Here is a 23,174-nt window from a genome sequence, read left to right as displayed (position 1 = left end):
ACAGGGCCTGATTCTCATGGGAGACTTCAATCACCCTGACATCTGCTGGAAGAGCAATACAGCAGAGCACAAACAATCCAGGAAGTTTTTGGAGAGTGTTGCAGACAATTTCCTGGTGCAAGTGCTGGAGCAACCAACTAGGGGCCGTGCTTTTCTTGACCTGCTGCTCACAAACAGGGAAGATTTGCTAGGGGAAGTACAAGTGGGTGGCAGCCTAGGCAGCAGTGACCATGAGATGGTCGAGTTCAGGATCCTGACGAAAGGAAGGAAGGAGAGCAGCAGGATACGGACCATGGACTTCAGAAAAGCGGACTTTGACTCCCTCAGGGAACTGATGGGCAGGATTCCCTGGGAGGCTAATATGAGGGGGAAAGGAACCCAAGAGAGCTGGCTGTTTTTTAAAGAGACCTTATTGAGGGCACAAGAGCAAACCATCCCGATGTGCAGAAAGAATAGCAAATATGGTAGGCGTCCAGCTTGGCTTAACAAAGATGTCCTTGGCGAACTTAAACACAAAAAAGAAGCTTACAAGAAGTGGAAGCTTGGTCAGATGACTAGGGAGGATTATATAAACACTGCTCGAACGTGCAGGAACGAAATCAGGAAGGCCAAAGCGCAATTGGAGTTGCAGCTAGCAAGGGACGTGAAGGGGAACAAGAAGGGTTTCTACAGGCATGTTGCCAACAAGAGGAAGATTAGAGAAAGTGTGGGCCCCTTAGAGAATGAGGGGGCGACCTAGTGACGGAGGATGTGGAGAAGGCTGAGGTACTCAATGCCTTTTTTGCCTCTGTCTTCACAGACAAGATCAGCTCCCAGACTACTGTACTGGGTGGCACAGAATGGAAAGGAGGCGAACATCCCACAGTGCTGAAGGAACGGGTCCAAGACTATTTAGAAGGATTGGACATACACAAGTCCATGGGGCCGGATGCAATGCACCCGAGGGTGCTGAGGGAATTGGCTGAGGTGATTTCAGAGCCATTGGCTATTATCTTTCAAAGCTCGTGGCAACAGGGGGAGGTTCCTGAGGACTGGAAAAAAGCAAATATAGTGCCCATCTTCAAAAAAGGGAGGAAAGAGGATCCAGGAAACTACAGACCGGTCAGCCTCACCTCAATCCCTGGAAAAATCATGGAGCAGGTCCTTAAGGAATCCATTTTAAGGCACTTGGAGGAGAGGAAGGTGATCAGGAACAGTCAACCCGGATTCACCAAGGGAAAGTCATGCCTGACCAACCTGATTGCTTTCTATGATGAGGTGACTGGCTCTGTGGATGTAGGGAAGGCGGTGGATGTGATATACCTTGACTTTAGCAAAGCTTTTGATACGGTCTCTCACAATATTCTTATCAGCAAGTTATAGAAGTATGGGTTGGATGAATGGACTATAAAATGGATAGAGAACTGGCTAGAGCATAGGGCTCAATGAGTAGTGATCAATGGCTCTGTGTCTAGCTGGCAACCAGTCACAAGCAGAGTTCCCCAGGGGTGGGTCCTGGGGCCGGTTTTGTTCAACATCTTTATTAATGATCTGGAGGATGGGGTAGATTACACCCTCAGCAAGTTTGCGGACGACACTAAGCTGGGGGGAGTGGTAGATACCCTGGAGGGTAGGGCTAGGATACAGAGTGACCTAAACAAACTGGAGGATTGGGCCAAAAGAAATCTAATGAGGTTCAACAAGGACAAGTGCAGAGTCCTCCACTTAGGAAGGAAGAATCCCATGCACAGCTATAGACTGGGGACCGACGAGCTGGGCAGCAGCTCTGCAGAAAAGGACCTGGGGGTAACAGTGGATAAAAAGCTGGATATGAGTCAGCAGTGTGCCCTGGTTGTCAAGAAGGCTAATGGCATATTGGGCTGCATTAGGAGGGGCATTGCCAGCAGGTCACGGGAAGTGATTATTCCCCTCTATTCGGCATTGGTGAGGCCGCATTTAGAATATTGTGTCCAGTTTTGGGCCCCCCACTACAAAAAGGATGTGGACAATTTGGAGAGAGTGCAGCGGAGGGCAACCAAAATGATTAGGGGGCTGGAGCACAGGATTTATGAGGAGAGGCTGAGGGAACTGGGCTTGTTTAGTCTGCAGAAGAGAAGAGTGAGGGGGATTTGATAGCAGCCTTTAAGTACCTGAAAGGGGGTTCCAGGGAGGATGGGGCTAGGCTGTTCTCGGTGGTGGCAGATGACAGAACAAGGAGCAACGGTCTCAAGTTGCAGTGTGGGAGGTCTAGGTTGGACATTAGGAAAAAGTTTTTCACTAGGAGGGTGGTGAAGCACTGGAATGGGTTACCTAGGGAGGTGGTGGAATCTCCATCCTTAGAGGTTTTTAAGCTGAGGCTTGACAAAGCCCTGGCTGGGATGGTTTAGTTGGGGTTGGCCCTGCTTTGAGCAGGGGGTTGGACTAGATACCTGCTGAGATCCCTTCCAACCCTCATCTTCTACGAGTCTGACAGTCCCTTCCCCAAAGAGTTTACAATCTAGGCATAAGAGCAGAGACAACAAATAGGCATGGACAGACCAACAGGAGTAAATCTTTGACATAACTTCTCCTACGGCAATGGACAAGTCTTCCACTCCTGTACTGTTCCCTTGAAGGTATTTATAGGCTGCAGTCATGTGCCCCTCTCAAACATGTCTCCTGTGGGCTCATTCATGCTAGAAAAAAGCAGCTAACCCAGCAGTTGCCACTAGCTGCCCGCAGAATGCACTAAACGGTTTTTCCATTTTATACAGCTTCCGTTATTAAAGCGCCGTGTGTGTGTGTGTGTGTGTGTGTGTGTGTGTGTGTGTGTGTGTGTGTGTGTGTGCGCGCGCTGTGAGGAAGATAACTAGATAAATGGGTGCAATTAAACAGAGTGCAGAAGTGCTGAAGAAATCTTCTTCTTTAGTAGTCAGATGCATCCATTTCATGTCCATGCATACAGTAGTTCGGTCTCTATTTCCCATCAGTAGTCTGGATTCTGGACACACTGGAGAAAAGATGATCTGCTATCATGAAGGAGAGCCAGGATCTCTGGGTTTTTTGCAGTTATACAACTTTGCTCCAGAACATGGCGAGTGCATTTCCCGCAGCGAAAGAGCTTTCAGTGCTGATGAATTCTGTGCACACGCAGGTATTTCTGCACCTAGAAGGGTCTGCATTCAGAACCTCCAAAGGTGCTGAGCCTCCTTCCCTGCAGTGAGTCTTCGTGCTACAGGTAAAATTAATAGCAGGAGCACAACAGTCTTGGGTTAAAAGTCCCTGACTCTGAGATGTTCTTTCTAAGGGATTTTGTTTTCCTTACATGTGTGCTAAACGCATTCCTCTTCCTTGCATAGAAGCCTAAGATTTAGCCATTGCTAATATTGGTTTTGTTCTGACAGGATAATGTATGTTTCCCATATGTTGCTCTGTGCTTGCAGCACGATAATCCCCACCAATAAAATATTAATGCAAAAACCCCGTCTTATAGTAGCGCTGGACTTCTTTACTTTTCAGTCTATTGTCTTGGATCACGTTTTAATGGCACATGTCCTGTTGGAAATGGAAGTAGCCGTGAGTTATGGATTTGTCTCACTCCAGCTGAAGCCCTCGCATAACTCATCCAGTCCTCAAGTACCCTCACACCTCTGAATGACCCCATCTGCCACTGTTCTTTGTGCAAAACTCTAATTTACTGCGGTGTGCGTGGCCAGCGCTGCCCTTTGGCTGGCGTCCCGTGCGCCGCAGTAAGAAAAATTAGCATGCGACTTCATAACGATGTGTTTTCCTGTCTAGCTGCGCAGTGGAGACGCTGAGAGCCATGCTGACACATGGGGGCAGTGACGCGGTGGTGCAATCCGTGGGGAGTGCGGGTGGCTGGGAGCTGATGAAAAGCTCTGAAAGGCACCATGATGGGATTGCATTGCTGGCCAGGTAAGAGTAATCCTTCAGTCTGCCTGACTTCCCTCTAGCGTAGGAGTTCGAGATGGTGCGTGCTTTCTGGGGCTGGCCTTGCTGCCGGGGGGGCAGCCACCCTGGAAATGGGGAGTTAAGCAAGACCAAGGGGAATCTGTGAAGGGTGCTGTGGCCCAGCAGATCTTCCTCCCACTGCCCCCAACCCACGCCTGCTGGGGCCAGTGCCCTAGGAGGGGTGACCAGAGCTGGGATCCTGGAGTAGACAGACCTCCATGCTTTCTTCACAGCCACCACGCAGCGACTCTCCGAGTGCTGAGACCAAAGAACTGAGCCTTCACTGTTCAGGGGACTGGCCTCCTGACCTCTCGAGGTCCCTTCCAGTCCTACAGTTCGGTGCTGTGCAACGCCAGCAACCCAGCACCTTGTTCACGTACTTCCCCCTCCTGTGCCCAGCAACTGCTCCCCCTGTGCTCGATCAGTCCTCATGAATGGTCCGTGTGGGGCAGGGCGTGGGAAGGGCCCGGCCCCCCATCGTGCTATGGGCATGTGAGCTCAGATGTAGGTCTGCGTTCGTTGCAGGAGAGCTCGGTGAAGGGCTGGGGTGGATGCCGGGCTGAGCACAGGGTCAGCATCGCTAGTGGATGCTACGTGGGGAGTGTGAAGAGCATCAAAGGCCGGGATAGACGCTTGGACTGAGTGCGGTGGAGGAGGGGCACCAGTGGAGCAAGACTTTGGCAGCTGCATTTGGGAGGGTGGCACCGTGGCTGTTGGAGGGCAGACAAGGCGGGCCCAGGGTTCAGGGTACCCAGGCAAGGGCCAGCACAAGAGATCTCTGCGCTGACATCTTTGCTGTTTCCTGCATTTAGACCAGAGGCTGGCTGGAACGACCTCCCGGTTGTAGGAGTAAGTGGCATGCAGCCTGAGGGTGGGGAGGAATTGCTGCACCAGGTGAAGCACCACAGAAGTGATTTGCCCTTGTTGTGAGGATGTCCAAGGCTTGGACCGTAGCTCCTGGACGTGGTGGTGGCAGGGAAGGCAGCCTGCGAGAGGGGCCCTGTCCGTGTAAAGGGCGAGGCAGCTCTGTGATCACAGCACTGATTGCAGAAGGGGGTGTCCACGCAGCTCCTCATAGCTGTAACCGTTCACCAGCAGCTCAGACACATGGCCCGGGAGGTTTTACTCTGCTTTATCGCTGCGAAGAAGGAAACTTCCTATCAAAGTTTGAGGTGGAGTAGAAAGAAGCAAGTCAAACTGTCTGGTCCGCTGCTGGTATTTCAGCCTGATCTTTGGAGGAGGCCGCAGGGGAGAGACGCTCGTAATCTCCACGGCAGGTCTGCCCTGTGCAGAAAACCACTGTGCAGCGTGTGCACCACTTACTGTGGGACGTGCCTGGGTCTCCTCTGGGCCTCTGCCCAGGCTGCCATTGTCCACGGCACGGGCCGGGCGCTCATTGCAAAGTTGCTGGGACGGAGTAGAACCAGCTTTTCCAATGGGCCAGTGGGCGTTCGCTGCACCCTGAAAACTAGACTGGAGCTGTTACGAAGGCGCTAAGCTTTGTTCAGATTTTACTCCTGCCTTTCTGATTCGTACGCTAGTGAGTGGTGAAGATGGATGGCATCTGCCCAAGCTGTCCTGTGCTGTACGACAGGTAACGTGCCCGTGTTCTTTTGTTCCAGGGCGATGGCTAAACACGCAGGCCCAAAGCTCCCTTTGATTGTGAAGAATCTCTTCCCAATGCTCAACAGCGTGTATGACAACCAGAGGGTCACCACCACGGCCTTCTTTGCGGAGGTGAGTGGGGCAGGGCCATCATGCTTGGCTCCTTGTGCGAGAATCGCTCTTGCTGATCCCAGCCTGTTTGTGTGCGCGTGTGCAGCATGGAGCTGGGCTTGTGCCGTATCCCTGTGGGGACCAGAGTGAGGGGGCAGGGGTTAACACCGTAGCCTGTCAGCGGGGCTGTGTCCAGCAGAGTTGCTTCCCTGTCCTTCTGTTAAAGGGAATGGCAGAGAAGTGCTTATGGGAGTCCAGCTCTTAACACAGGGGTGCCACGAGCCAGCAAGCCAAAACTTCTCCTTCCTTACACACGCCCTTAAAGAAGGAAGTGACTCAGGCCCATTCCTGCTGTGGAGGCAGCGCTTGCGCCCGCAGACTAATGCTATCCCGTCTTGCGTCCCACCTTAGAACCCTGGGCCGCTCCAGTTGTGTTCCATACAGCAGCGCGGCAGCCCCTCTTGTAAACCATCTTTGACGTTCTCAGCTGCTCAGGGCCCTGCTTCTGTTTTCCGTGTGGCCGGGCAGGCTGACGGCCCTGCTCTTGGATGCTGCCCCGCAATCGCCTTCGCATTTGGCGTGCGCTTGGCTCTGTCCTTGAAGGGTTTAAAATAGCAGTTGGGCCTCACCGTAGAGCCTGAGGGGAAGGACGCAGATGAAAGCCGAGGAGGTGGGAGGTTCCGGTCCCTTCCTTGCAGCAACGTGACTGAGATGGAGAGGAGTGTGGCATGGGAAAAGTGGGGAGGGGTGGATCAGTGCTGGGCGGTCTCCCTCCCCGCCCCCCTTGAGGTAGGAAGGCACAGTCCCCTCCCATCTCCAGACCCAGCAGGCCTGGGCAGGGATTCCTGCTCAAGGACACAAGCAGGTCTGCCCCTGGGGAAGCAGAACAAGTCCACTGCATGATCCAAGGGATGCATGTGACCCTGGCCTGGCCTGGCCTCTTCTCAAAGCCCCAGGGTGGCTTTGGGGCTCCGTCTCGGTTGGAGCCAGTCACCAGAAGTAGCCGGTGCTGTGAACAAGGCTCTCCCTGGCTTGACTGGCCACTCCCTCCACTGCCAAGGGATCCTACTCAGCCCCAAGGAGCTCGTCCGCCCTCCCAAAGTCCGCGTGCCTGGCTGGTATCCAGCCTGGGGATGGGTAGTGGAGGGGAGTCCACATGGACACCAGCCTAGACAGCCATGCTCTGAGGCCTCTGCGAGGGTCGCTGAGCATAGTACCTCTCCCTCGGCAAAGCGATCCGCTGTCCCTGGTGACCATGGCTCAAGCCAGAAATCCCCGCCTGTGGCAGTCAGTCGGAGTGTGTCTGCTAGGTGCTGCCTGGGTTTCCTTGGCCCTCCGTTGTGATTGGGATGGATACACAGATCACCATACGAACCCACAGAGACTTGAGTTCAAACGTCTTTTAATAGGGAGTAGGAGCAGGGAGGTTATTTTACCCTGTGTCCTGCCCTGGCGTGACGACGGCTGGAATCCTGGGCCCAGATCTGGTACCCACAATTCAGGAAGGACGTTGATAAATGGGAGCGGGGTCAGAGAAGAGCCGTGAGGAGGATTAAAGGGTTAGAAAACCTGCCTTACAGCAGTGGAGTCCGAGCTCAATCTGCTCAGATTAACAGAGAGGGTGAAGGCTGATTTGATCCCCATCTCGAAGTTCCTACGTGGGGAACAAATATTTGATGGTGGGTTTTTCAGTCTAGCAGAGGAAGGTCTAACGTGATCCAGCGGCTGGAAGTTGAAGCTAGGCACATTGTTAACATTGAGGGAATGAACCGTTGGACCATTTTACTCAGAGTTGTGGTGGATTCTCCATCACTGACCGCTTTAAAATCCAGATGGGCTGTTTTTGCAGAGATCTGCTCTAGGAACGATTTTAAGGAAGTTCTGGGACAGGAGGCCAGACTGATGGTCATAGGGTCCCTCCTGGCCCTGGAATCTGCTTCACGGGGCAGACCCCGCCGCTGGCCTGTGTTGTATCTGGGCAGGGTGCTGCTGGGAGCACATTCCACCAGGGCCCAGAACCTCCTCCAGCCGGTCTCATGTTCTCTAGTGCAGTTGTATAGCTGCTCCTTGGAGTGCATTCCCCTCGTGTATGCAGTGCCAGGTTCAACTTGGGAGTGTAGGTCTGAACCCAAGGGGTGAAAAGCCCTGGATCGTCATTTCATAGAAGATTCCTTCTATGTCTAATCATAGCAGATGAGGGTTGGACGGGACCCCAGCAGGTATCTAGTCTAACCCCTGCTCAAAGCAGGACCAACCTCAGCTAAATCATCCCAGCCAGGGCTTTGTTAAGCTGGGCCTTAAAAACCTCTAAAGATGGAAATTCCATCACCTCCCTAGGTAACCCATTCCAGTGCTTCACCACCCTTCTAGTGAAAAACTTTTTCCTAATGTCCAACCTAGACCTCCCTCCCTGCAACTTGAGACCATTGCTCCTTGTTCTGTCATCTGCCACCACCGAGAACAGCCTAGCTCCATCCTCCCTGGAACCCCCTTTCAGGTAGAATCATAGAATATTAGAGTTGGAAGGGACCTCAGGATGTCATCTAGTCCAGCCCCCTGCTCAAAGCAGGACCAACCCCAGCTATATCATCCCAGCCAGGGCTTTGTCAAGCCTCAGCTTAAAAACCTCTAAAGATGGAGATTCCGCCACCTCTCTAGGTAACCCATTCCAGTGCTTCACCACCCTCCTAGGTAGTTGAAGGCTGCTATCAAATCCCCCCTCATTCTTCTCTTCTGCAGACTAAACAAGCCCAGTTCCCTCAGCCTCTCCTCATAAGTCTTGTGTTCCAGCCCCCTCATCATTTTTGTTGCCCTCCACTGGACTCTCTCTCCAACTTGTCCACATCCTTTTTGTAGTGGGGGGCCCAAAACTAGACACAGTACTCCAAATGTGGCCTCACCAATGCCGAATAGAGGGGAATAATCACTTCCTGTGATCTGCTGGCAATGCTCCTACTAATGCAGCCCAATATGCCGTTAGCCTTCTTGACAACCAGGGCACACTGCTGACTCATATCCAGCTTCTTGTCCATTGTAACCCCCAGGTCCTTTTCTGCAGAGCTGCTGCCCAGCTCGTCGGTCCCCAGTCTGTAGCTGTGCATGGGATTCTTCCTTGTAATGCACCCAATCTTAGAAACCCCTGCTGTGAGTGCCGCATGTGACAGCCGTGGTGGTGTCAGCGGTGGGGATGGTGGGGGGGTGAGGTGCAGGAGCTGGAGTCTGTCCCCAGCACCAGATCTGCTGTTGAGTCCCACTGGTGCCTGGGCAGCCGCTGTCCCTTCCCAAGCCGGGGGAGCTTTCCTGGTGCCTGGGGAGTGGAACCTGCCTTGTGCTGTGCGACGCGTGCTGAGTCTGGGGAGGAGGGTGGCCTCACCAGGAGCCTGTCCAGCGGGGGAAAACAAACCCTCTGGACCCACCTAGCGCTAGCCTTGGGAGCAGCCGAAGCCCCAGCAGGGCCCTGGCCCTGGCCGCTCATCCCCCTGCTCCAGTGTTTGGCCGTGTCCCCGTTTGTTGCTGGTCCGGTAACGCTGGTAGGCACTTCCAGCAGCTCTGTACGGTACCACGTGTGCTCACAGCACTGCCTGGGCCTCTGAGCTGTAGCCCAGCGCACAGAACAAGAGGGTCTCTTGGAAATCCGCTGAGAGAGAAACTGCGGCACCTGCTGCTAATGGCTGGGGGCGGCTGGCTGAGGCGCTGTCTTGCCTCGGCACTGGCATGTCCTGTCGGAGGTGCCTGGGGCACTGACCCTAGAGGGGTGCAGGAGCAGACGAGAGGGTATTTGAGCCATGCCCTAGTGGATCTGGGAGCTCTGTTCTGGCTGCGTGATGGCTCTGAAAGGCACCAATGAATGCCTGGCCCTGGCCCGTCTCTGCAGCAGTGATGGGTACGAACCGAACGTGTCTGGGCAGCTCAGGATGGGTGATACCCTGCGGCTCTGCTGGGGAGCCTCTCCTGTCACCGCTCGTCCCCTCGGCTAGCTGTCCGCTTGTGCCGGTCACGTGCTGGCATGCCGTAGGGCATGAGAGCAGCTGTTCTCCACTGGGCTAAGGGGCGTTAGCAGGACACGGGCCCAGGGTGCCCTCCTACACCAGCCGTCCCGGGCGTGGACCCTAGCAGTGTGCGGTGAGTACAGGCGCTGAGGTGTACCCGCTGGTAGGTGGCTGGGGAACGTCTGTGGGTTACAGAGGCAGGGCTGGACTCTGGCCTCTCTGCCAGGGAGCTGGAGCGTCAGGAGTCCCACGCTGCGTGTGAAGCGCCGGGCGTGGCCTGGCCCTGGCCCTTGGTGTGACCTGGCCAGGGAATGCTGCCGTGGAGCTCGCCACGGCCTCACGCCAGCGTGCTCTGTACCTTCTAGCTTCTGAACAGCAACGTGGTGAATGACCTGGTCCTGCTGGAGTCCATGATGGATAACATGACAGGAAGGCAGAAGGACCCCTGTACGTCTGTGCGCATGCTGGCTCTGCGCGGGCTGGGTAACATCTCCTCTGGATCGCCAGACAAGGTGAGAGCAAGTGGTGGGTTACTGCACCACAAAGAAAGCTGCATCCCGAACGCAGCCAGCCCACTCATGGGTGGTGCTGAGGGGAGCAAAGCCAGGCCTGTAGAGCCAATTGTCCTGCTTGGCTCCAGCCTCTTCGCGAGATCCAGGGCACTTCTCTGTCCCAGGCTTGTCCCTGCTGCTGCTGTGGGGTGGGGGTGACCTGTGCTGCATGGAGCTGTGGGGGGAGGAGCAGGAGTGCTGCCCAAATGGGAGAAATGCCGCTGCATCCACCCCGTCCTGACACCAGCATGGCTGTGCAGATCTTCAGCCAGGACCCGCCCTCCTCCCGGCATGCTGTGATCAGCAGTGAAGGCAGATGCCAGCACCCTTGGCTCTGACGCCTAGTTGCTGACGCCCCAGGGAGATGAACGGGGCAGTTTTGCAGAAACCTGATTTGATTCAACTTACCTTTTTTGGAAGGTTTCTTCACAAAGTTACGTAACTTACGAAGTGAGCCTGGATCCTGGGGCCCAGGGTGGCAGCCTCCTGGGAAGTGCTGACTTCCAAGCCAGCCTGATCCAGCCCTTGGTCAGGCACCAGCCAAGAGAGGCTGCACACAGGGAAAGGCCAGCACAGCACAGCACAGCGAGACGGGTCCGATGTGGCTCCCTCGTGGGCAGTGGTAATTCCTGCGCTGTTGCAGGCACGTGTGTAGCCAGTGACTCTCTGGTAAACCCCTCCACTGAACGCTGGGCTACTGAGCTCTGGGGAACCGACAGGCATGCCACAGCCCCGTTCCTAGCCCTCCAGGCCTGGCCTGTTCTCCCCCAACTCAGCCCTCTCTGACGTACCAGGAACGTGGAGCAGGCAGTTGCAGGGGGTGGCGAGTGAGCGTCTGTGGCCTTCAGATGGAGATTTTAGCTGCTGGCAGAGACAGTGAGGAGTTGTTTGTTTCCAGATACACCTGGAGTTGGGAAGTGGCTGTTTAGCCGCCCCCCCTTTCCTGCCTGAGAGGCTGCCCTGTGTAGGCAGAGGAGCCCGGCACTGCTGGGTCCCTCACGTGGCCTGCACTAACTGGTCGGGTTTTTATACCTGCTGTCTAATCTTCTGCAGCAGTGACTTGGCACGCCTCCGTTCCTACGCTCAGGCCTGGGCCAGAGCCCAGGAGGAGGTCATGGACAGGTCGCCCTTAAGACAGACAATGAGCTACTGTGACTTGACACTCCGATAGAAGTAGCTACTAAAAATACCATTCTGCTGGCGTAGCCCTAGTCACTCGCGGCTTTAATAGCACGCGGCTCTTCCACCTCGGCCTGCGGGAGCACAACAAAGCGCTGCCAGGCAAGCGGGGACTGACTGAACTTCGTGCGTACACCTGACAGCAGGGCGCCCACGTCTGTCTAGTGCCAGGCCAGGAGCCAGAGGGCTGCGGTTAATGCCAATAAAGTGGAGCCCATTGCAGCTGCTCACGTCTTTAATAGGGTTGGGTGACTTGTGGACGCTACCGGCCGGCTTGCCTTGTTCCGGCTTGATCCCAGGGCAGTCTGACCCGGGCTGGATGGGGCGGTGGTCTGGAAGTGTATCCCTTGACCGCTGCAGTGGGACGTTCAGTCCTCCAGGAGCTTGCAGCCAGACGGCGGAGCTCCGAAGGCTTTGCTGCATGCTAGGGATGTGACGCTGCACTGCAAACGCTCAGGTGGCAACGTCCGGCTCTCGGAAGGTGGGAGTTGTCAGCGTGAGGACGGCCGGGGCAAACTTAATTCAGCTTCCTTGTGCCTATGCGTTACAGGACAGGCTTGTGTTACATCATCACATGGTTTTCCCCCGACACCTCTTGCACTAACGGAGTAACTGGCTGGTAGCAGTAGTATGCTGTTATCCTCTGTGGATCAGTAATGACCCTTTGCCAGTGGGTTTCACAGCTATTTGCAGGCAGCGAGGAACGGAGAGACTCGGGGTTTCTGGGGTCAGTACCAGGCTCTGGAGTGGGGTCCCACCCCCCAGCATGTACTTGGCAGGCTTCTGCCCCGTCCCTCCCCTTCATTCCTCGGTTCAAATCACCCCGATCGCCAGTGGGGACCGGACGAGCACAAGTCCCCCCTGCTCTGTGTCTGGGGAGAGGGGCTATTCCCGGGGCAGCCCTGCCGCTGACTGGAGCATGCTCAGTGCAGATAGTCTTTGAGCCTGGAAACAAGTCTCCACTGAGCATGTGCAAACTGACCCCTCCATCCACCCCCATCCCCCCATACCTTGGCCAGGTCAGGGCAGATTTTCCTGGCGATGGCAAAAGGCCCATCCATGACCCCTGCCAAACATCCCAGGCCTGTGTCAAAGCACTGTGGGGCGGGGCAGGGCAGGAGAACAACGTATTATTTCCTAACCTCGTGCTGAGAAATGGCTGAGCTGCTGTCGCTGCAGCCGCTGGGGTTTGGGGACCCTGATTTCAGTTCTTCGCAATGGAAAGTGCTACTGAAGTTTAGAGATGATGCTACAAGCGCCACGTCGGAGAACTCCTCTCCACTGGCAGGGAGGGTCCAGGAGGGGGGTGGTGGATCCCGCCCATGGAGCTTGGCACCTGCCCCACCGCAGGGAGCACGTCTAACTGGCTACGTCTTTCCACAGGCGAGGAAACATGGGGCCCAGCTCCTGGCTTCTATGGTCAATGGCATGGACGACAAGGATGATCCTGACAACCTGGTTGCCCTGGAGGCCATGTCTAGCCTGTCCAAGCTGCTGGAGCATGTGGAAGAGAGGGACATCCGCTCCATGCTGCTCCACATTGCGATCCGCATCCGCCCCTTCTTTGACAGCGTAAGGCAGAGCTGTGGCTCGTCCGTGCTGGGGGAGGTGGGGGAAGCATGTTCTCTTCGCCACAGTGCAAAGGGCTGGGGGGCTGTAATGCGGCGAGGAGCCCACTCTGCAGTGGGGGTCAGCCTTCTCCAGCATGTAAGAGAACAGAGCCGCTGCCTCCAGTACGGCTAGGGCAGCGGGGGCGTGGAGAGCAGGCTACTCCTGGCAGACTGTCCTACCTAGGGGACATACGGGCAGCTAAGCAGGGATCATCTGAAGCTAGGTAAAGAGAAGCAGCGTCCTAGGCTAGAAAGTAGATGCCATCTTGGGCTCACCCCGGCCGCAGGGGAGAATCGGGAAGGTGCAGATGGCCGGGCTGATACCCGTGTCCATGAGTTACTGGAATTCAGCATCGTGTGGCTTTGGCTCACCTAACGCAGCAGGCCTGTGGTGTTAGCCAGGGCCAGGCCGGCCCTAGAACAAATGGCGCCCCAGGCGAGGAACGTCTCTGGTGCCCCCCCTCCATTTGGTAAACTTCTGACCGCCTCATTTTTATGGCATTTGTCGCCCGTTTCACAGCTTATATGAGGGGGATCAATCCTGCATGCTCACCATGCGTCTAATGATAAATGTGCAGGCCAGGCTCTGTAAACTGCAGTTATTCATGCCAGATAAAAGCAGATACATCCTTTCCTCTAAGCTTATAGCCACTTAGTAATTTGAAGAATAACTGAAATGAACTAGCGTCCAGAAACGGAGCTGTGCCCACCACGGGGGGGTCAGGACGAAGTAGTGTTTGTTACTTAGCATGTCAACCCATGTCCTTCAGCGCCAAAGAGCGCTTCTTACCTTTGCCACGAACAACACACACAGCCCCCAAGCCTGGCGCCCCCAGGCCTGGCCCTCCAGGCAGTGGTGTGGGTTGCCTGCCTCTGAATCCCACCCTCACCATGGGCTGGGGTCTGTGGTGTCCGAGGAAGAAGTGCTCAGTGCCCGGCATAGACAGACTGGGGCAGGTCAATATTCCAAGGTTACAATTTCTCAGGTCAGTGGTTCCTGGGGGCTGGGCAGGGACTACAGGGTGACGTGCCTGCCCTGGGAATGGCAAAGCCTGGCAGGAACAGAACGAGAGAGCAGAGGAACGAGCGGCTTGAATGGTGAAGCGAGAACCGCGTGTAACTGAGCGAGTTAACGCTGTCAAAGGGACCAGGGCTTCTGCGAACGTGAACATCTCCGCGCGCACAGGGCCGTTCACACACAGGCCTACTGATTTCTTCAGAGAGACGATGGAGAATCTGCCAAGATCTCTCCCAGTGACCTCGGGCTCCCCTATCTCCACTTCATTCCCCTTCTCTCACCTTCCTGGGCTGTTCTCTAGTTCCCTCCCCTTCGTAGAAGCATGCCCACGTCTTCTAGAGAAGTCCCTCGAATGCTCCCTGCTTTCCAGCGATCTCCCCCTGACTCACTTCACTTCACCCCTAGAGTACTGACCACGCTCGGATTTCCTCTCGCCCCGCTCTGGCTTGGAGAGCTGCCAGGAGGGCTGCGCTTGACTGAGCCTGCTCGCTCCGCTCTCAAACGTGTGGCCAGGAAGAGCGCTTCAGGCTCTGCTCTGTCCTCGTCCACCTTGACGTCTGAGCAGCTCTCGATCCTGTCCGATCCATCCCTCTCCTGACCGCCTTCTCCGGCCTTTCCGCACCCTCCCCTCCCATCCCCTCTCTGCGCCCGGCCTGGGTGACGCTGCTGGCTGCTCACCGAGCTCGCTCTGCCACGCCTCTTTGGAAGGTTTGTCATCGGAAACTGACTGGCCCAAAACCTGGCCCTGCCTCTCCTTTTCCCTCCTGTCCTCCCTGCCCCAGGCCTTCCCAGCCTCACACCTGCCGCCTGGGGGTTATTGGACTCCCCCTCGCTTCAGGCTAGAGCGCAGCCTCTGTTGCTCCCTCAGCCTCTTCGATCTCTGTTCTCCTCCCCACAGCCCTTGCCCAGATCCTCGTTCTGTCCTGCGCTGATGATTGTCTCCCTGCTCTGGCCTCCCAGCACACGCTGCCCCATCAGCCGGCCCGGCTGCTGCTAAATTACTGTCTGTGCCGGTCGGGTCGGGCCACTCCCCTCTCGGAACGGCTCCGAACGCCTGTCTGATGTTCAGCTGCCAGTCGCTACCTCCAAAGCTCTCGCTGCCCCTCTCTGCTTGACCCCTCCTCACGCTTCGCTCTGTCTGCCCCGACCAGTGTCCGAACATCCTCTGCCTGCCTGCCAGTCACGCCTTGTGCTTTCCCCGCTATGCCTGGTGCAGCCACCCGGAGCCCAGCCCCCAGCCCTTTCCTGCTCGCACCCAAGTCCCTCGTAGACCCACTGCTGCTGGAGTCTTAGCGGCGTCTTCCTTTCCCTGGTGTCTGCCTGTAGGCCCGGTCACGCAGAGGGGATGCTGCCGCAAATCCCTGGTGACTTGTGTGCCAGCACACCCGTCTAGAGAGAGAGACAAGGGAGACGCGGGCAGGGGAGAGGTAACCACAGCCCTGCACCCTAGTGGTGGCTAGAAGGGGCCAGGAGAGGGTGGAACACTGAGGAAGGACCCCCCAGAATGCTGGAGCAAGTGATGGCCGGACGCAGGAGACGCAGCAGCGGCGTGTCTGGGCAGGGTCAGTGACCGTGGGGACTGTTACTCTGCCCATCAAGGGGACACGCAGCATGTGCCAGGCAGTCACTTGGACTTCTCAGCCCCAGGAGGGCTGTTAGCCCATTGTACAGATGAGGAAACTGAGGCAGAGGAGGCTGAAACCTCGGCCCTGCTCTTCCTCACAGTCCATGAGAAGCCAGCGGATAGTCTGAAAGCCTGGGTATCCGCTGAGCCTGGCACGTCGTCTGCTGCTGCTGCTTGCTGTGCACTGGAGCCTCTCGGGAGCTGGGTGGGCAGGACCCAGGGCCGCCGACGGGAACAATTCCCTGCTCACACGTGCCTGAGCGAATGGGCTGGAGTGGGGCTGTGCCCTCGCCGAGACCGTGCCTGAGCGGGTCTCCTTGTGTGCCCTTCGCCCGCAGGAAAACCACGAACTGCGCAAGGCCTCCATCGTTCTGTTCGGGAACTTGACCAGGTTTAGCGCCGGGAACTGTGAAGACGTCTTCTTCGAGCAGATCCTGAATGGGCTGGTGACGCTGCTGCTGCACCTCCAGGACCCGAAGCCAGAGGTCATCAGAGTAAGTGTCTTGCTGCTAGACTGGCTGCAGCGGGTGGTTTGGCTTGTCTCCATGTCTGGTGGCCACGCTAGTCTGTGGGCTGGGCTGGGCTAGCGTGTGTCCCACTAAGCATTCGTCTGGCTGGGCATCTGGACCTGGGCCTTTTGGTCCCTTGGAGTGGAATCTCCTGCCCGGGGGAAAGGAAACGGTCTGTGTGTCCAGTGACTAAACCCCATGTTGTGTCGTCTCCTCCCCTCTGTCCTGCAGGCCTGTAAATTTGCCTTGCGCATGTGTGCCCCCAACATGGGCTGTGAGGGCCTCTGTGACATGTTCCTGAACCACCTCCATGAAGACAGAAGCCTGCATTATGGAGAGTTCATGAACAATGTCTGCAAAAACCTGGTGAGTGAGACTCCGGCTCCACCCAGGGGCGGCTGGGAGAGGCCTGCGCGCGGTCACTGCTGGGCCAAGCTAACCTGCTCCAGCCCTCCCCGCTCGCTCTGCTCGGCCTTCGCTGGCAGCCGGCAGCTCTGCTCCTGGCTGTAGAAACGCCCAGGGGCGGCTCCTTCCTTCGAGCAGCCCCCCGAGCATGCTCTGACTCCAGCAAAGACGCGGTGGGACACGGGGAAGGGGCTGAAGCAGAGGGGCTCCCATGGCAGGTTTGGCGCTGCCTGGCTCCCCTTCAAGGGTCCCCACGGTCAACCCAAAGGGAGTGAACAAAAGTGCTGGCCAAGGGCAGCCCAGAGCTGCCCCCTCTCGAAGGCCGAGGTCAGGGCTGCCTGGCCCGGGATGCAGCGCTGCGAGCTGTCCTCTGATCCTGCAATCTGTGAGCCCACCGACTTCCTGTCCTTGCCGCTGTCCCTGGGCCATGGGGGGCGTGGACTGTCTGCGCTGCCTGCATCCTGCTCAAAGCGCACGTTGCTCCATTTATGGCCATAGCTGCGTCTCACTGTCAGTGTTTCAGCCAGGCACCTGCAGGGTCGGGATGGATCTTTCTCCCTCTGCCGCCCCACATCGGCCACAGCTGGAGATGGGACCTGGTTGGGGTGGGCTGGTGCTCTGACATGCTGCCGAGACGCACTCAGGTGCCTGGCTGTGGGTCTGGCTTGGGAAGGGGTTTCTCCCAGGTCAGGTTGGCAGGAACCTTAGGGTTTTTTGCCTCTCTGCAGTGTGGGGCCTGGACCTTCTGGGCAGGTCTCAGCCTGAGCTCCCTGCCACTGGGGGCTCAGGCATTGCTGGTCCCTGGGGTCTCCTCTTGGCCGGACACGTGACAGGCTGCGCCCCGGCCTGAAGCAATGGGTCCTCTCCTGCCCCAGCTCCTGGTGTAACGCAGCAGCGTGCGCTCTGGGACGGAGCTGGAGCAGAGCTGCCTCGCGGGGCCCGGAGCGGCTGTGTCTCCGGGAGCCCGGCTGCTTCTCATTATGTTCACTTCTCCTTTAGATGCAAAACTACCCTGAGATGCTGAATCGTTTGATTTCAACCAACCTCTTCTACTTCAAGAGCAACTGGGTCGACATTCGCGCAGCTGCGCCCATGTTTATAGGTAAGGGGCCTGGCTCCGCCCCCACCTGCCTTGCTTACACTGGCTGGGGCCCCTGGGGGACCTGAAAGTCCTTGCTTACACTGGCTGGGGCTTTCAGAAGGCCTGGGGGAGTTCCAGGTGACCATTTCCAAACTCAGCAGCCCCTCCCCAAACCGAGGAAGAGAAGCGGATCACAGCAGTGAAAGTCACTGGGGTAGGGTCCAGGGTGCTTCGGGCCAGTCTGTCTATAGTGTGTGCGGGGGGAGGAGGAAGGCATTGTGCGATTACGGAGGCTTCAGTTTGGAGAATGACGCATGCATTGTTGGGGTCTGTGGCCAGCAGAGTGGACAATGCCTATTCAGAACAAAAAGAACGCTATGAAATCCATCACTAGCTGGAAATGGTAGATTTATCAAAACAGCAGGAGAGGTCAAAACATATTTGTTCTGTGTTGGGGAATAAAACATATCCATGTCATATGACCATTTCCAATCCATTAGAAGTGGTGAACAGCAGCTACTAAAGTTAGACATTTTGGATGCAAATTATCTGGACCTGCTAATTTAAAGAGTCATAAAAGAGCTGGCTGGATGGTTCATGTTGATTTTTCAATACATCTTGAACACCAGGAACGTTCCAAAAGACTAGAAGAAAGTGAATGTTGACAAAGCAGTAACAGTGCCTGTCAGTTTGGCAGCAGTCCTGGACAGGATAAAGGAGTGGTTGATACAGGACTTGATTGATAAAGAATTAAAGGAGGATAAAGTCACTGTTGGCAATCAGCGTGGGTTCATCCTGCCCAACTCTTTTCTCTCTGGATGAGATTATCAGCCAGACTTGTGATGTGTGTAATGCACTTCAGCTGCTGTAAGGGGTTGACTTGGTATTGCATAACAATTGGAAGACACTAGCGCAGTGCAGGATGTTGATAACTTGGGGAGGGCTCCGAGAAGAGCCATGAGAACGATTAAAGGACTGGAAAACCTGCCCTATGGTGATAGCTAAACAGATCCAGCTCTGGGAGTCTAAGGGGCGACTTGGATCAGTCTGTAAATCTCTGCGTGGGGGAGAGTCCAGCCGAGAGAGTCTAACACGATCCATGGCTGGGAGCTGGAGCTAGACAAATTCAGACGGGAAATAAGGTGTAAATGTTTAACCGAGTAATGAACCATTGGAGCAACTTCCTGCAGGTCGCTGTGGAGTCTCCATCCCTGGCAAGTGTCAGGTCAAGGTTGGATTTAAAAAAATCTGTTCTAGGAATTATTTCAGTGCAGGTCTCTGGTCTGTGCTCTGCAGGAGGCCGGACTGGATGATCCGTGATCCCTTCTGCCCTTGCAATCTCTCCAATTCCCTGGCATTCTCCCCTCTGCCTGCTCCCCATGTCTGTGCTGTGGATGCGCCACAGGGATGCTGCTGGAAGAGGTGGCGCTCTGGGGCCTCCACACTGATGTGCTGCTGCTTCGCAGGATGCCTGAATTCTGCTCTGACCTGCCCAGGTTAAACCAGGCCTAAAAGCCCTGTGCTGCAAACTCTGCCTTCATTTTGCGTCTCTTCTGGCTCCAGGTTTCCTCGTTCTGCACGTGGACCAAGAGCACTGTAAGCACGTGGACCTGGACCAGCTCATTTCCTGTGAGTACGAGCATGTCCCTCGGTGCTGCACTGTGAGGGCAGGGCTGGGAGCTGTGGCTGTGTGGTGAGCGTGTGTGCTAGGGACTGGCCAGCCCTGGGGGTGAGTGCTGGGCCAGGGCTGGGACCTGTGTGTGCGGGGCTCAGGTTGGCTGGTAGCGCAGGGCACCGGGAGCTTGTGCCTGACCTGGGAGCGGGGTGGCCGTGCGGGAAGCCAGAGCTGGAAGTGAGTCTTGCTGCGTTGATTGGAAGGCCCCAGGGTTTGCAGCTGAGTTACCAGTGAGGTCACGCACCGGGCAGCGAGGGGGTCAGCGCACCACGCCGGGGCTGGGGCAGCTTCCCCTTCCAGGTCATTGCAGGCCAGTCCGCCTCTCGCCACCGCTGAGCCTCCATCTCTTGTACAGGGCTATAAACCCCTGGGCCGGGGCACAGCCAGCCAGAGGCTTCCCCAGGGCTGTAAGTGCCCACTTGGGGCTGGCTGCCGTCAGGCTGGGCATTGGGCTGTCTGAGTCGAGGCCACTGGCCCACCCGGACTTCAGAGTTCAAAGTTGTTCTCCTGAACAACAGCAGAACCAATGGCCAGGGGCGTGGAGAAGGGCCAAGAAGGCTGCGTTAGTAGGAGCATTGCCAGCAGATGGAGGGAAGTGATCATTCCCCTCTATTCGGCACTGGTGAGGCCACATCTGGAGTATTGTGTCCAGTTTTGGGCCCCCCCCACAGGAAGGATGTGAACAAGTTGGAGAGAGTCCAGCGGAGGGCAACAAAAATGATGAGGGGGCTGGAGCACAGGACTTATGAGGAGAGGCTGAGGGAACTGGACTTGTTTAGTCTGCAGAAGAGAAGAATGAGGGGGGATTTGATAGCAGCCTTCAACTACCTGAAAGGGGGTTCCAGGGAGGATGGGGCTAGGCTGTTCTCAGTGGTGGCAGATGACAGAACAAGGAGCAACGGTCTCAAGTTGCAGTGGGGGAGGTCTAGGTTGGACATTAGGAAACAGTTTTCCCTAGGAGGGTGGTGAAGCACTGGGATGGGTTACCTAGGGAGGTGGTGGAATCTCCATCTTTAGAGGTTTGTAAGGCTCGGTTTGACACAGCCCTGGCTGGGATGGTTTAGCTGAGGTTGGTCCTGCATTGAGCAGGGGGTTGGACCTGGTGACCCCCGAGGTCCCTTCCAGCCCTCCTGTGATTGTAAGGCTGCCCTGGGGCTGTCACCAGGGTTCATGCTGCTGCTGTCATGCTCTGTTCTGAGTTCGGGGCCAGTGGGGCTATGTTAGCGCGGCCCACACCTGTTAAACCCTAGCCTGGCTGAACAGTGGCCTGTGCGGGGCTCTCTGATGTTTCAGGGATCCAGGAGAGACACTGCCAGGTCACCAGGCCTGAGGCTGAGGTTCCCTACAGGCCGTTGCTAGGGCCGTGCAGCCTGGCAGGGTGGAAGCTGTTGTGTGCAGCGGGCGACCTGTAAATAATGCCGTCTGGACAGTCAGTCACTGACTGCACTGATCACTGGCATCTGACTGACACGGCTCGGAATTAGCGGGGCTGCAGCTTGTTCGTTAACCATGGAAGCCTACTGTGCTAGGCGCTGTACGCCCACAGATTGGAAGCGGTATGGGGCAGGGAATGGCTTGTTTTTCAAAGTACCAGACAGACAGGAGAGACCAAGGGAGAGCTGAGACAGGCCTGGTCCGCCCGGCAGGCAGCGCCTCGGCCCTCCCATGGCCCACCTCCTATTGTTGAGGATTTTGTTGGCTTCATAGTAAGGAGCGTTTGATGGCGGGTAACAAGGTGCTTTTGTGGGTGTTTCTGGGGAGCTGCTCCCAGGCCTGAGGGGCGGCGGCGGAGGAGGCCTGCAGGCATTTGTTTGAATGCTTACAAGTGGCAGTGGAGGCTGGCGTCCTGGGCCGAGAGGCGGCTGGCTAATGAAGGAGGTGCTAGGCTGCGGGGAATAGCTGGTGAAAGGCCTGGAACGTGAAGACAAGTAGCTTTTGTTTGTGACAGAGCAGGGGAGCCAGCGCAGGAGGCAGAGGGAGACCCGGGCCAAGTGACCGGCGAGGTGTGTGATCTCCGCACCAGCGTCGGAGGGAATATGGCAGGAGAAGGGGGAGAGCAGGGCATAGTGGTAATGGAGATGTGACCAGATGAGCCCAGACACGCCCGAGGACGGGCTATAGTGCGGATGGAAGGACCTGCAAAGGGCTCAGTCGAAGACGATGGCCAGGCTGGCAGTGCTGGCCTGGAGAGAGGGGACTGAGCTCCCTTTTAGCCACGCTGTGCTTGAGCGGGTGGCTAGGTGCCACGGGAGAGGCTGGCCAGCGGCAGACACGCCCGTTGGCCCCGAGGAGACAGGGGCCGAGGTGGAGCCGCTCCCAGCTTTGCTTGGCTGGTGAGGGGGACTTCCCAGAGCGAGGGCAGCCCAGCCCGATGAGACCAGCCCAACCACGTGCTCCGATTTTACTGCGAGCCCAGCGCCGCCTGGGGGGACGCCATCAACCTAGGCTCCCCCCGTGCCAGGACTGTGAGCCAGCCTGAAGAGGGCCCCAGGACCTTGCAGGCAGTCAGGCTGCTGCAGATGCCGGGTCCCGGAGGAGCCCGTCCGAGCACAGAGCTCCCGTGGCGCCGGCGCCAGCCACGCGGGCCGGGGGCTGAAATTCCAGCTCTGGTCCGTGGCACGGCGGCGTCCGGGGGCACGGGCAGCGCTGTGAGGTAGGGAATTGCAGCGTCTGCGCGTAACGAGCTCGCTGGGGAAAGGCCCAGGCACAGCTCGTTAGAACGGACTCATAAAAAGTCCAAGTGGAGCTGGTGGCATTTTGGAGCCGAGTTAAGTAATTTTCCTGGATTTCAGGGATTTTTTCCTTGTCACCAGTGACCTCATGCTATATAGTAATGCATGGAAACTTTCAGAGTGTTCCAAGAGAGCTTAAAAAACACTAAAAAAGGAAAAACTATCTTTCCGTTGGCTCCCTGGGCCCTTCCAGAAGAAAGAGGCCTGTCTTTGAAACAAGTGAAAGAGAATCCGTCTGTCGGTGAGTAATCGCTGGAGTTAGCGGCCTTGGGTCGGGTTGCTCCAGCTTCCCGTATTGAGTGGATTAGCTGACTGGGGTCCAGCGCAGGCTTTGGGCTCTGATTTACAGCTCACCCCCTGGGGCAGCCGGCGCTGGACCCAGGCGAATCACGAGGACAGCTGGAACAGGAAGCCGGTCGGCACATAAATCAGGGACCTTCAGCCATGCTAATGGCGGAGGGGATCTTGAGGGACTGGGGGGCTCTGATTCCTAAACAAGCTACTGGAAAAATGTTGTTGTATCTTCGCTGCTAGGAAAACGACCTGGCTGAGTGTGGGCGCGGGGCCAAGTGTTAGATCTTTGCTGGTAGCTAAGGGCTGGACGCTGTGAGCGTTGGCGGGGTCACGTCGTCAGCCTGCCCTAGCAGCTGGCATGCAGCTTCCCAGGCCATTGTGCACCCCGTTAATTCTTCCCAGCCCATGCTCCTGGCTGCTCTGGCTGGCACGGACGCCCGGCGGTGCAAGCAGGGATGGAGGCTGGCTAGGGGATGCTGGGTGGGCAGAAGGCTTCCTTCAGCGGGGCTCGGCTCACCCAGAGCTGCTCGCGGCTTCAGGCGAGTGCTGCAGGGGGAAGCTCGCGGGATCTGCGCAGTCCAAACGCTTCCTGCTCTTCCAGGAGCAGCCGAGCTGAGCATTAGGGAAATCAGGCCCTGTCAACACTATGGGGCTGTCCTGATCTGGATCAGCGAGCCGCCCCGCTTCCTCCCCCGCAGCGCGTGGAATAAATCGCCTCCTTCGCTCTGTGAGCAACTGCCCTTGGCTCTCGGGGAGCTGGCTCAGCGGCCAGGGGCTGGAATGTCGAGTGCCTGCCGGGGTCTCTTCCCCCAGGCCCCAGCTCCGCGCACAGGGCCAGGGGTGGAGAGTCTGTGGGGAACG

The 23,174-nt window shown here is 56.9% G+C and overlaps 1 protein-coding gene across 5 annotated transcripts in view; it reads left to right on the top strand.

Annotated features, from left to right (window-relative positions):
- The window catches only part of MROH1 (maestro heat like repeat family member 1), a 101,802-nt gene that overhangs the window by 76,909 nt on the left and 1,719 nt on the right, over window positions 1–23,174 (top strand). For all 5 annotated transcript variants that reach the window (XM_067560124.1, XM_067560120.1, XM_067560123.1 and 2 more), the window contains 8 exons: window positions 3,757–3,894; window positions 5,553–5,667; window positions 10,001–10,147; window positions 12,749–12,937; window positions 15,956–16,111; window positions 16,358–16,492; window positions 17,531–17,633; window positions 19,176–19,241. In XM_067560124.1, coding sequence (XP_067416225.1) covers window positions 3,757–3,894; window positions 5,553–5,667; window positions 10,001–10,147; window positions 12,749–12,937; window positions 15,956–16,111; window positions 16,358–16,492; window positions 17,531–17,633; window positions 19,176–19,241 — 1,049 coding nt within the window. The remainder of the gene's footprint in view (window positions 1–3,756; window positions 3,895–5,552; window positions 5,668–10,000; window positions 10,148–12,748; window positions 12,938–15,955; window positions 16,112–16,357; window positions 16,493–17,530; window positions 17,634–19,175; window positions 19,242–23,174) is intronic.

Source organism: Emydura macquarii, unplaced genomic scaffold, assembly GCF_026122565.2.
Source record: "Emydura macquarii macquarii isolate MOO-44397 ecotype Brisbane River unplaced genomic scaffold, CSIRO-AGI_Emac_v2 contig_2246, whole genome shotgun sequence".
Lineage (NCBI taxonomy): Eukaryota > Metazoa > Chordata > Testudines > Chelidae > Emydura > Emydura macquarii.
The sequence above is the reverse complement of the archived record's forward strand: the minus strand, read 5'-3'. Positions and strand labels throughout refer to the sequence as shown.